Source organism: Rhinopithecus roxellana, chromosome 19 (genome assembly GCF_007565055.1).
Source record: "Rhinopithecus roxellana isolate Shanxi Qingling chromosome 19, ASM756505v1, whole genome shotgun sequence".
Lineage (NCBI taxonomy): Eukaryota > Metazoa > Chordata > Mammalia > Primates > Cercopithecidae > Rhinopithecus > Rhinopithecus roxellana.
The window spans coordinates 53,196,284-53,210,112 of NC_044567.1; the positions used below are offsets into that span (position 1 = coordinate 53,196,284).

The 13,829-nt window shown below is 50.2% G+C and overlaps 1 protein-coding gene across 2 annotated transcripts in view; it reads left to right on the forward strand.

Moving 5' to 3' along the window:
- ANKFY1 (ankyrin repeat and FYVE domain containing 1) overlaps nt 1–5,880 on the forward strand; it is a 99,343-nt gene extending 93,463 nt beyond the window's left edge. Inside the window, exons 23-25 of one of the 2 annotated variants that reach the window (XM_010382188.2) lie at nt 1,254–1,400; nt 2,820–2,910; nt 4,130–4,262. In XM_010382188.2, coding sequence (XP_010380490.2) covers nt 1,254–1,400; nt 2,820–2,910; nt 4,130–4,262 — 371 coding nt within the window. Of the gene's footprint in view, nt 1–1,253; nt 1,401–2,819; nt 2,911–4,129 lie in introns of both variants that reach the window. The other variant, XM_030922818.1, reaches the window with a different exon arrangement.
- The last annotated feature ends 7,949 nt before the right edge of the window (nt 5,881–13,829 follow it).

Sequence of the window (13,829 nt, forward strand, 5' to 3'; positions counted from 1 at the left end):
CCCATGGTCACTGGTCATCCGTGTGTCCTAGCTTTTCTGATGATTCTTGCGTTCGTTTTCTTGCCAAGGACTCGCGGCAGCCCCATAAGGGAAGCAGTGCATATAGGTGTATCCCTGTTTTTCGGGTAAGGAAAAGTAACCCCATGAAACAAAACCAGATCTCATCCCAGCCCACAGCCCTCCGCGCAGCTATGTGGCTGCTGCATTCCCATTCATTCACCCATTCTAGAGAGAGCCTCTGTGGTCTTGGCAGAAATGGAGTCACCGTGGGGTTGTCTGAACCTTAACATGGGACCGCATCTTTTCTCACCATTTTCTCTTGGTCATGAGAGGAGCTGGTGGCCTTGCTACATGAGCATTGTTGTTTAAGCTTCAGAGGAGTCAGGCCCTGGGAGTGGAGTGAGCAGCACATACTCAGCACACCTTGCCCGGGAGCAGGTAAACAGGAACAGGCAGCAGGGAGAGGCTCCGTGTTGTCTAGGCCCCCGGTTTACAGAGACCTGGGTGCAGATGCCTAGCCCTGTCCTAGCCCTGTCACATTCTAGCAAGGTGACCGGGTGCATCCTTCCTCATAGGCCTGCTTCCTCATTTGACAGTGGGAAGAATAACCCTCATGTTATTGTGTAATTTTCAGAGTCGAACCTAAGGAACCCAGTAAACCCACCGTCTGGGAAAGGGCAGCAAAGGGGAGCCGCAGTGAGCTGTAATTGTTTGTAGGGAAGGCCAGCAGGTTGGCCTGGCCAGAGTCTGGGTTCTCACGGGCTCCACGGGGTGGAAGAACTTTCTGGAACATGTTCTGAATACTGATTTTTCTTCTCCATGTGTACACAACTCATAGGTTTAGATTTAGTTACATTGGGTGAAAAGAGCTTTGTCCTTTGTGGAGAAACCAGTGTTTCAGGCCAGAGGAAGGCACCTGAGACCACAGTAATGACTCCCTCCGCGGTGAACCCCTCACCACCTGCACGACCTTAGCTCTCTTGCAGCCCAAGCTCCACGTGGGAAAGACTGCGTCTCGGAAACCGCAGCTGCTCTAGACTTCTTTGGCTCGTGGCCACATCCTTTATTGGAAGATGCTACAGGTTGTCCACAGAGGTCTCTCCAGAGCCTCGGGGCCCCTGTGTGTCTGTGGGGACTCCGTGAACAGATGTCCTGCCAGCAGTCTGTTCTGCCCTCGGCTCTCTTCCACCCTCCGTGTATGGGTGCGGCTGGGCCGGGTGGGAAGGAGCCCTGTGCGTGCTTTTGTTTTCCAGTGCTGCTCTTGGCATACATGAAAGGGAATGCCAACTTGTGCCGCGCCATCGTCCGGTCGGGGGCTCGCCTCGGGGTGAATAACAACCAGGGAGTCAACATTTTCAACTACCAGGTCGCCACCAAGCAACTTCTGTTTAGACTTTTAGGTGAGTGGCCTGCTTTCTGCTCTTACAGTGCAAGCAGCGTCTCAGTGTTACTATCGCGGTGTATTGTGTTGGCGATCTTTCAATCTCACGGTGCCTTAATAGCGGCACTGCTCGTTTCCAGGCAGTAGCTGCGACTGTCTCTCTGAATAAGTGAAGAACTTGTGAGCAGTGTTGGGAAGGTCACTGTGAACAGTCTTTTCACAGCACTCCCCCTTGGTCCCTTCCCACATCCCACAACCTTCTGGAAACGCCCCGCAGGCCACCTTCCTGTGTCTCCTGGCCGCTTACCTGCACACCTGTCCTCTTGAGACTGAGTCAGACCCTCTAGAACCTTCAGGATGGCCCACGGCTCCAGCCCCTGTCAGCTCTCCCTCCCCTGTGTCCCTTTCGTTTGAAGCCGTGCGTCCCTCTTGATTTCATATTTGTGAATCTTTCCTCTTCCCTGCTGAGGTGACAGAATCAGAATGCCTCGAGTGCCTGTGCTGTGTCATCACCCACAGTGGGGAGAGAGAGGCAGGAAAACAAGCTCAGACACCCCTGGTAGCCATGTGATGGCGACGCACAGGACCTGCCCGGGGGGCACAGCTGGTCTTTGGCAGAGCTAGGTTAAAGGGCAGCGTTTGTGACACCTGGTCCGCTGCCACTTCCCTCTGCCACGCACTTAGCCTTTTAAAAGCTCAGCTCTGGTGCCCAGCACAGGGCCGGCGACACACACACATCCCAGTACTCAGAAGGAACTGACAGATTCACATGCTGCTCCCTCCCCGTGAGCTCAGTGGACCTCTCTGTGTAGAGTGGTCAGTGCCTGGCATAGAGTGAGAGTTCAGCCAGTAAATCCAAGTGATGGTCATTCCTGTCTGCACTGGTAACTCCTAACCTAGATGTGAAAACTTGGTTCTTTCTCGTAGGTTGCTCTGCCCGTAGCCCCACTGCAGACTCAGGCACTCTCTCCAGAAGCCTGGAAATCACCTGTGTCTTCTGCCTGCTCCCTCTCACGTCCCACACTTGTGTTCAGTCATTAAGTCTTACAGATTCTGCCGCCTCAATTTCTCTTGTCTTAGTCCCATCCTCTGTTCCCCTGGCCAGTTTTTCTAGCTATGTGGTTTCTGTTCCCTCCCTACCGTGCCTTCTGTCCCAGTCATCCCTGACTACGTGTTTCCCCCACAGACATCATCGCTGGTTCACCTCGTTGACCACTGTTTCCTTCTCCCCAAGTCTCCCGGGCAAGGGCTGATCCTTCAGTCTCCTCCGGGAAGCTGGCCCTGAGCCACTTAGAACCTGTTGCTCCTTCGTCACCTATGTCATGTGGCAGTGGGTGGCCGCACTTACTGGTCTGTTTCCCTGCTCCCTCTAAGCCCTGGGGCTTGCCTGGCGCAGTTGCTGTTTGACGGGACTAGTCCTCTCCCCTTTGTGTTACAGATATGCTGTCCAAGGAGCCTCCATGGTGCGACGGCTCCTACTGCTATGAGTGCACTGCCAAGTTTGGAGTCACAACTCGCAAACATCACTGGTAAGACCCCAGCGTCACTGTCAAAGGAGTGAGGGGACTTCCGCTGACGTCATTGCTTCCCCCTTCTCCAGGATAGGCCATGAACTTGCCTGGGTCCTGCACATTCATGGGCAAAACTTGACCAAATGGAGGGATGAGATGAGCACACCCAAGGATCTTACTGAGGAAGAGAGATGTAGGGAAGGCAGGGAGCCTGCAGACTGGTGGCGTTCCTGCTAGAAGCTGAAGGTGCACAGTTCCCAGGCAGCCTGCCAGGCCTGTGCTGTCCTCCCTGACTTGCTGCCTGCAGCAAAGCTGAGATGAGCTACTGCCCTAATGGTGTGCCTCGGTATGGGGCGCTTTGCCGAGAACTAAGGAGCTGTTCCCATTATAATGAGATAGATAGGCCAGGTGCGGTGGCTCACTTTGGGAGGCAGAGGCGGGCGGATCACTTGAGGTCAGGGGTTTGAGACCAGCCGGCCAACATGGCAAAACCCCATCTCTACTAAAAATACAAAAATTAGCTGGGGGTTGTGGCGGGCACCTGTAATCCCAGCTGCTTGGGAGGCTGAGGCAGGAGGTTGCAGTGAGCCGAGATCACGCCACTGCACTCCAGCGTGGGCGACAGAGTGAGACATCATCTCAAAAAAGAAAAAAGAGATAAAAAAGATAGTGCTGAGCTGCTCTCTTTTTGTTTTTGAGACAGTCTTGCTCTTTTACCCAGGCTGGAGTACAGTGGCATGAGCTCGGCTCACTGCAGTCTCCACTTTCCGAGTTCAAGCAATTCTCATTCCTCAGCCCTGAGTAGCTGGGATTCAGGCATGCGCCACCACGCCCGGCTAATTTTTGTATTTTCAGTAGAGACGGGGTTTCACCATGTTGGCCAGGCTGGTCTTGAAACTCCTGCCCTCAAGTGATGCGCCCGCCTCGGCCTCCCAAAGTGCTGGGATTACAGGCGTGAGCCACCACGCCCGGCCCAAGCTGCTCTTGATCAAAAAAAAAAAAAAAAAAAAAAAAGCCGCCTTCAGTATTGCTTTAATATAATGATTGACTAGAGTTTTGTTTTCATAGACTAAAACTTCTACATGAATTACGGTAACCTGGCTGGCAGTTGGCAGAGTTGCCAGAGTAGCATCGCGGACGCCTTGTCTGCCAGGCCCTGCTGCAGTTATCCTCACTTGCCAGGAAGCAGAGTCTGTCGTCAGGGCTCCTCTCATACTCCCTCTCTTTGCTTCCACAGTCGTCACTGCGGACGTCTTCTTTGCCATAAATGCTCGACCAAGGAGATTCCCATTATAAAGTTTGATCTGAACAAGCCTGTGCGAGTTTGCAACATTTGTTTTGATGTACTGACTCTGGGTGGGGTCTCTTAGTGAGCCCCCCGGAGGGCCCAGGCCACATCCTTGGTCACCTCCCCAGCAGCTGCTCTGCTCACCAGCCTGACCCCACCCAGAGCAGGAGCTGGCGTGTGTCTTCCTGCGGCAATAGACTGGAACAATTAAGGACCATGGTGTGATAGATCCCATTTCAAATGATTCCATATGATTGTCAGTGTGTGTGTCAGACTGTGATCGATTTCACTAGATGTCTCACTCATCAGACCAGGCCATTTGGCCTAAGTGGTAAATGTGATTAGGAATTAGCCCCCTCCCCATTCTGCTAGCAACATACAAGGACACTTGGAACACAGTTTTCCCTTCCAGTAGCTTGGTGTCCATCCCAGAGCATTCATGAAGTCTTCCCGCTGGGCTGGCTGAGGCAGAGCCTCACGGTGTAGGAAGCTGGCTAATGAGCTGACTTTGCTCTAGGGTAAGTGGCTGCGGACTTTTCTGCACAGTGTTTTCATAAAGACAATAGGATCCTCTTGCCCTGAAGTCTTTTTTTTCTTTTTAAGCTAAGCTGTATTTTTAGCGAACTACCCCTTTTAAAAAGGTGAAATCTTTCTTAACAGGGTTCAAAGATGAGAGCTGAAAACTCGTGGCCTTAACAACTGAAAGCTTTACAGTATTCACGCTACTGAGGTGTCAGGAGTGCAGCTGGGCCGCCTGGCGCCTCGTAGCAGCCGTCTCATTCTCTCGTCTTGCTGCGTCCTGTCTGTGGAGTCCTCAGTCACTCTGCCGCTGGAGAGTGCTGGAGGAAATGCACTTTTATTGTGCTGCACTTTTTATAGAGCTGCATTATTGGTGATCCCAGTTTAAAAATCCATATTCAGAAATACCCTCACGCATTCTTGCATCAGTGGTTCTAATGCTCAGCTGTGACTGGGCCTCCGCTCACACGGCCTCCCAGGAAAAACTCTACAGAGCATCTTTTAAAGCAAGAGATTCACACAGGCCGAGTGATGAGAGGTGGAGTCACTAAGGCTTCAGCCCCAAGGGCATTTCCAGCCTCAGGCCGGCAGGTCCTATGTCCTTGACGCAAACGCTTCTTGCTGAAATCCTCCCTAGTGATGCTGCGAGTGCTGTTGGTCCCAGTTCTGTGTAGCTTGCCCTGCCCCATGAAGGGCCACCAGCCAAGGGCCCTGGCCACCTGTGTACCACCTTATTTTGGAAGTCTCTGGCTTGTGTGCTGGATGAGGCCGCCAGAACTTGTTGGGCCGGCGTCGCTGCTAGTACATATATGAACCATGAGGTGTTAAACTTTTCTTTTGAAGGTTTGGCCAGTTTCTAAAAAATGCACATTTAAAGAGAAGCATCTACCACTGCTTTAAAACAGAAAAACTCTGAGTTGAACAATATGTGTTATACTCAGAGATTAACAATCTCAATCATACATACTGATTCTTCCAGACATTTAATAACCACTACATTTTTTTGCATTAATGAAGTTTGAATATATGTGTAAAGGGACTAAATATTTTTGCAACAGCCTGTTTTTTGTTCATTCTTTTCTGGATAGTGTGTCCTCTGTGTTGCGGTAGATTTATACATTCTGTTGCCTAAATATGTGTGTGAAATGAACTGATAAACTGGAGTACTACTTTAAAAAAAAGCTTCTGTGATTTATAAGATATATATGCTTTCTATGTTAATATAAGCTTGTGCACAATGTTTAAAAGAAAACAATTAACTAGAAGCATTCCCGTCTCCCAGTCTGACATGTTTCATACAGAATTTTTTTTTTTTTTTTTTTGAGACGGAGTCTTGCTCTGTCACCCAGGCTGGAGTGAGTGGCGCGATCTCAGCTCACTGCAAGCTCCGCCTCCCGGGTTCCCGCCATTCTCCTGCCTCAGCCTCCCGAGTAGCTGGGACTACAGGCGCCGCCACCTCGCCCGGCTAATTTTTTGTATTTTTTAGTAGAGACGGGGTTTCACCGTGTTAGCCAGGATGGTCTCGATCTCCTGACCTCGTGATCCGCCCACCTCGGCCTCCCAAAGTGCTGGGATTACAGGCTTGAGCCACCGCGCCCGGCCCATACAGAATTTTTAATAGAAAAACTGCTAGTCTTGGCAGACATTTGGCCATGTGAGGCATGTGGTCAGTTTCCATTTTCTGTTACCTGAAAAGGGCCATAAGGAAGCAGGCAGGGGTTAGGTAGCTTGGTTACCTGAGTTAGAAAGGAAGAGAATCATGGTTCGGGTATGAATTGAAGTGGTTGGCACATGGATACCTGTTCTTGAAAAGGAATGTGGGAGATGAGTCAAGGGTGAGGCCGATTGTTCTACCCATGCCCTGCCACACCAATCTCAGTAACAGTCTCACCTGTCATTGCACTTAGAATCTGAAGATCATGTTTAAAATATGTTGATTTGAGCTTCTGTTTCTTAGCCTGAGTCCCAGGACAGCAGTAGTACTGACTAGCTGTGGACTGGGAGAACCTTGAGTCCTGCTATCCATTGGCTGCAGGGTGCATTCATGTGGATATAGGAAAAGCCTCTTTCCACAGACTTAGGAAGTCCCCCAACCACGCAGACACTCGCTGGACTGCACTCAGCAGGCTCCTTGAGTGGGAACCGTCCTAGTGGACTCCAACATGCACTGCCCTGGCTGGGACTAGGCATGCTTCCAGCCCTTCCCGTGCTCTCCCTGCTGTCAACACTTGAGTACAAAACTGCCTAGCTGTGGGTAAGTTTTCATCAGTAGCTTAAGTACTCGTAGCAAAAACTTAACTTCATTCAGAAAGTTGCCACTTCTGAATGCGTGGAGCAGGAAAAATAAACTTGACCGAAACATAATTTGCTGCAACAGTCAACGTTGTTATGTTGAATTTGCTCTGAACTGCCCTTTGCTCATCGCCAGATTTATTATTCAGTGTATTCTTAACAGTCTTTTGTTGTCGTCGTTTTTAAAACAAAGGTACGGACCACGTGCTATATATAAATCAAATGGCTTAAACTAATTTGCTGTGATCCTCTAACACCGAAATTTCCCGTAAACTTAAGTGCCTACACTTAGGACTTTTGACTTTCAGTCATCTTTCTCGTGGCGTCTCACTGAACATGTCAGAACATGTTCCATTTGGAGTTTTGGGCCTGTGCACTGTCAACCCCAGTTACCAATTTAGTTGAGGCTGGATTCAACTGCTCAGTTCACCTGCCACGTTCTCTCCAAGGAGTGGGGTCTACGTGACCTTCAGTCCTCTACCTCAGAGCCCCGAGTCATTTCTGACCACCCCGTTCTGTGTCCTCACTCTTGTCCCTGAATGGGTCCCTGTGTGGATCTCTTTGTGTGTGTGGTTTGTCGGCTCCCCCTCATATTCCCACACCCGCCGTAATGAACCGCTTCTGCACTGATCTTGTCTATGGGTATGGAGTGGAGGGAAGGTCTTGGGAAAGGGGAGAGCCTTGACTTCCATCTAGGTTTCTTTTATCTGGAGAAAAAGAACATGTTTTAACTAATGCTTAGCCCTGAAAGGCAAGCTAACTTCCCAGGTGACAGCAGCAGGAACAAGTAAGGGTAATGCTTCCATGACAGACACTTGCTTCCCTTGGGACAAGTCCCAGAAGAACTATCTGAAGCACCAAAGCTCCCCAGCCCAGCCTGGTGGCAGAGGAAGGAGGCGGCACCAACTTGCCAAAGGGAATTGGGAGCTACCTTCTCACTCTGGAAGTAATTTAGTGAAGAGCTGACTGACAAGATAAAAACCCTGAAATTCCCAGAAGTTCAGATGCCTTAAAGACTTTCTTTGGAAGATCATTGCCTGTACAATTCCTTTTTTGTGTGGCATAAATAATATATTAACCTGTTACAACTGACAACAATGGTTTCCTGCAGCTAGGGAGTCTTGAGTTGAGACTGCTGGCCTTGATGACTTGCCCTTTCTGGCAGATGTGCGGAGGTGGCTGTTACAACATCCCTGTGTGACCCCAGAGGAGGGGCAGTAGCTGGGCAGAAACTGCAGGCACACATGTGGGTTGATACCCTGGCTTCCAACCCATTCGGGGCGGTGCTCAGTGTGGGGTGATGGTATCATAGAGGACCATGGCGCTTATCAGAATTGTTTCTTTGGAGTCTGTGTAATGGAATGTATTTTTCAAATACTGATATTTGCATTTTCTGTAACAATTCCTTATAATAAAATGAAGTAAAATTGTGCATTTAAAGTGGAAACTTTAATAAGACATTTGTAGTTACTTCTAATGCAGAAATACCAATAAGCATTAAAAACAAATTTTAGCAAACTCCTGACATGTGAATAAATTTCTTGACCAGCTGTCCTCCAGGAAAGTTTGAATTACAACATTTTTCAGGAACATGCTGTTGACAGCAGTAAAAGTAGCTATTTTATGTAATTATTTTTAATTTTTAAAAATTTCAGTAGGTTTTTGGGGTTCAGGTGGTATTTGGTTACATGAAGTTCTTTAGTGGTGATTTCTGGGATTTGGGGGCACCCATCAGCCAAGCAGTGTACAGTGGACTCTTACCCCTCACTCCCAGCCGTGTCTCCTGAGTCCCCAAAGTCCACTGTATCATTCTTACGCCTTGATGTCCTCATAGCTTAGCTCCCGAAAAGTGTAGTTATTTTAAACATAGTAGCTGCTTAACTCACTGTGCCTGTGCTCTTGGCCCAGATTTCAGCTCATGGCACTGAGCGTGATCACTGAGGCAGTCTCAGTCACCATCACCTGACCCCTCTGAAGTTCCCAAGAGGATCCACTCATCATGAGCTTTCTGCTGGCCAAGGCATGAAGGGCAACTGGCACTGTGGGCTTCAGAGAATACTAAGGATGGTTTCAGGGCTTGCAAATTAAAACCTGGTGATCCATAAAGCCCCTGTACAAATCGTTACCAATCAAACAGCTCACATGGCCCTCACACTTCCCTGAGCTAATACAGTCCCTTTTTCCTGTCTTACATTTTGCTTACCCCTAGGTCAGACTAGCTGCGGTGATAGAGCTCATAAAGCTCATTCTCCAGTGGCTTTTCTCATAGTTCATATGCACTGTTAAGTGTTTCCACGTGACAATCCCAAGTAATCCTCACCACTATCCTTAAGATGAACAGTGCTAACCACACTGTCACTGGTTATGATAAGCAAAGCACAAACAGTAACCAGGAACATAGCAACTTCCACACGTTTGCCCAGCCAGAGAAGAGCACTGGGTTTTAGTTCTGGTTTTTCATTGACTAGCTGAGAGTTCTGGGCAAGTTTCCTAACTTCTTTGCCTCTGTTTCCCTACCTACATAATGGGGGTGGACTGTAGTCCTTAACTCACAGGGTTGCCTGGAGGAAGGTGATCAGTAATGTGCCCTTCTCATCCAAGTACCCAGATTCTGGTGTGTGCACGGCAGGGCTCCTCTGGCAAGGGCTATGGCAGTATCTGCTGCCCCTGGAAGAAATCGGGGGGCTCTGGCAGTAGGAAATGCTCTCAAGGGTGGGGTCCAGCCTAGGGCCGCTGCCCTTCTCTGAGGGGCACCCACAGACTTCTGAGCAAGCACAGTCCTAACCTCCCCACTGGGGCCAGCATTCAGAGCACAGCTTTGCCTACAGCAAAGCAAGTGTGGGGGCGGGGTGGGGTTCACACTGGCTGAGCTGGGACCAGAAAACCTCAGACTCTTCACTCTTAGATGTTTATAGAAAACCGTAATCTCCGAATGAAAAGGCAGACGTTGAAACTTCCTTCAAGGTGAGTTCTTTATTTTTGGGTTTTGTTTGTTTTGGGACAGAGTCTCACTCTTGTCACCCAGGCTGGAGTGCAGTAGTGTGATCTCGGTTCGCTGCAGCCTTCCGCTTCCCCAGTAGCTAGGACTGCAGGCGCACACCACCACACCCAACTAATTTTTGTATTTTCGTAGAGATGGGGTTTCACCATGTTGGCCAGGCTGACCTCCATCGAACTTCTGGCCTCAAGAAATCCACCCACCGCCGGGCGCGGTGGCTCAAGCCTGTAATCCCAGCACTTTGGGAGGTGGAGACGGGCGGATCATGAGGTCAGGAGATCGAGACCATCCTGGCTAAACACGGTGAAACCCCGTCTCTACTAAAAATACAAAAAACTAGCCGGGCGAGGTGGTGGGCGCCGGTAGTCCCAGCTACTCGGGAGGCTGAGGCAGGAGAATGGCGTAAACCCAGGAAGCGGGGCTTACAGTGAGCTGAGATCCGGCCACTGTACTCCAGCCCGGGCGACAGAGCAAGACTCCGTCTCAAAAAAAAAAAAAAAAAAAAAAAAAAAGAAATCCACCCACCTTGGGCTCCCAAAGGGCTGGGATTATAAGGGCCCGGCCTCCTTCACAATGTTGGAGTGCAGCTGCAAAGGCTTTGCCTTAATACCATGCTCACTGGTGTGGCAGAGATCAGACTCGCATCACAAAGCCCAACTCTTGTCACACGACGTTGATGTAACTATTAGAAGAGGTGGGGAGATATTCAAGCCCCTTTTCTGGGCCATAAAATGGGAACTTCTTGAGGCAGGCATAGAGATTAAATGAGAACAAGGCCTGGCCCAGCAGAGTTGTGCAATACGGATGAGTTTTCTCCTTCCCTTCCTTCTGCCAGCAAGTCTGACTGCATGCTCAGCCTGAGCTGAGCTTATCTGTGGCTTCCATCAAGGCCTTGCCCTTCCTCCCCCATGGTTTTGCCCAGGGCCACCTGTACTTGAGAGGGAAAGGCCAGGCATTTCTCCAGTAATTACAGCTTCTCCTGGCTGAGCCCTTCAGGCCATTAAAATGACAACCTATTCTTGCCGAACCTAATTCTTTGCTGAATCCTTTGCCCTGACATGAGAGATGTGTTACCAGGTTAAGTAGGAAGGTAATTACCATAAGGTAAGTATCAAAAAGGAAAGGAATTCTCACTGAGCAAGGCACTCAGCAGGTCTGCCCTGGAGCCAGCCACGACTGTCCTGGAGCCCGTGCGCAGAAGACTTGCATCCGTCAGAGAGGGGCACGGCCAGAGCCCGCAGCTGGCTGGAATGACTAATGCTTCTTTTTGTTTGTGTTTTGAAGGATCGAGAACATCTCGGGACCTGGTCCTCACTCTCCCTGCATTCCTGCCACAAGGACAGCCTCTGGCTGCTCTACGGGGTTTACTGCACCATACTGTAAGCCCCCTGAGGTCGGAAGCCTTCCTTCCCCAACCCCCCAACCCTAACATGATGCCTGGTACATAGTAGGTGCTTGGTAAGTTATTTGCTGAATGACTGAGGAGGACTAAATCAGGGGCAGTAACTATTTTCCAGTTAGCCTGGAGTTGGGGGCTGTTTCTGGTTAACAGAGAAGTCTAAGCACTGAGCTCAGGGACTGCCTAGAACTCAGAAGAAAATCCTAATTTCAGCTCTTCTCCTTTCTGTCTGCTCCTGGTCCTGCCCCAGGGAGGGCAAAACGTACAGAAATATGGAGGAGTGAAAATGACACCGAACCAGGCATCCAGAGCTTTGCGTTCTAGGCTCAGCTCCACGCTCAGTGACAAGTTCTATGTGCCTTTGTTGCCTTATCTCCAAAAAGTGCGGTGGCTCACGCCTGTAATCCCAGCACTTTGGGAGGCCAAGGTGGGCAGATTGCTTGAGCCCGGGAGTTCGAGACCAGCCTGGACAACATGGTGAAACCCCATCTCTACAAAAATAAAAAGCTAGCCAGCCATGCTGGTACATGCCCATAGTCCCAGCTACTCGGGAGGCCAAAGTGGGAGAATCTTTTTGAGCCCGGGAGTTCAAGGCTGCAGTGAGCTATGATCATGCCACTGCACTCCAGCCTGGGCAACACAGTAAGACTCTGTCTCAAAAAAAAAAAAAAAAAAAAAGAACTCTGCACGCACTTCCCACGTTAGGTGTGGTAGTTATAGGGGCACAGCACTGAGTAAAGTGGATTATAGGGGTATGGCGCTGAGCCATGTGGATATAGGGGTACGGAGCTGAGTCATGTGGATATGGGGGTACGGAGCTGAGTCATGTGGATATGGGGGTACGGAGCTGAGTCATGTGGATATGGGGGTACGGAGCTGAGTCGTGGATATAGGGGTATACGGAGCTGAGTCATGTGGATATGGGGGTATGGAGCTGAGTCATGTGGATATGGGGGTACGGAGCTGAGTCATGTGGATATAGGGGGTACGGAGCTGAGTCATGTGGATATAGGGGTATGGAGCTGAGTCATGTGGATATGGGGGTACGGAGCTGAGTCATGTGGATATAGGGGTATGGTGCTGAGCAAAGTGGATATAGCAGTACGGAAGTGAGTTATGTGGATATAGGGGGCACGGAGCTGAGTCATGTGGATATGGGGGTACGGAGCTGAGCCATGTGGATATGGGGGCACGGAGCTGAGCCATGTGGATATGGGGGCACGGAGCTGAGCCATGTGGATATGGGGGCACGGAGCTGAGCCATGTGGATATGGGGGCACGGAGCTGAGTCATGTGGATATGGGGGTACGGAGCTGAGTCATGTGGATATGGGGGTACGGAGCTGAGTCGTGGATATGGGGGTACGGAGCTGAGTCATGTGGATATGGGGGTACGGAGCTGAGTCATGTGGATATGGGGGTACGGAGCTGAGTCATGTGGATATAGGGGTATGGAGCTGAGTCATGTGGATATAGGGGTATGGTGCTGAGCAAAGTGGATATAGCAGTACGGAAGTGAGTCATGTGGATATAGGGGCACAGAGCTGAGTCATGTGGATATGGGGGTGTGGTGCTGAGTAAAGTGGATTATAGGGGTCTGGCGCTGAGTCATGTGGATACAGGGGTACAGAGCTGAGTCACACTGGGGCTCTGTCCTCAGAGTGTCTGGTCCAGTGCAAGAGGCTGACAGGAAGTTCATGGTAAGAGCCCACTGTGATAGGAGCACAGTGCCATGGGAACCAAGGAAAGTGCCTCTGTATCGCACTGCTGGCCCAACAGTTACTGAAGGCTTCCAAGCAGGGCCTGATTGAGCTGAATACTGAAGCAATACGGGGTGGATTAATCCAACAGAGGAAAAAGTGTCATTCCAGGCAAAAGAAACAGCCGGTGTGAAAGCACTTGCAGACATATTGCAGTGAGAGGGAGGCTGGAAAGGAGGTGCACATGGGAGGAGATGGGAAAGGCACAGGTCTAAAAGGAGAGAGGCCACAGAAGGGCCTCGTGTGGCACGCAGCAGAGGAGCTGGCACTCAGTCCTTATAGATAAGGGGAGCCCCTGAGGAGGCTTAAATGGGGCATGCCTAGATCATTATTAAGACAGACAGCTCGGCCAGGCGTGGTGGCTCACGCGTGTAATCCCAGCACTTTGGGAGGACGCAGTGGGCGGATCACGAGGTCAGGAGTTCAAGACCAGCCTGACCAACATAGTGAAACCCCATCTCTACTAAAAATACAAAAATTAGCTGGGTGTGGTGGCACATGCCTGTAATCCCAGCTACTTGGGAGGCTGAGGCAGAAGAATTGCTTGAACCCGGGAGGTGGAGGTTGCAGTGAGCCAAGATCTTGCCACTGCACTCCACCCTGGGCAAAAGAACAATACTCCATCTCAAAAAAAAAAAGAGAGAGAGAGAGAAAGAAAGATGGCTCCCAGCAGTGTGGAGGA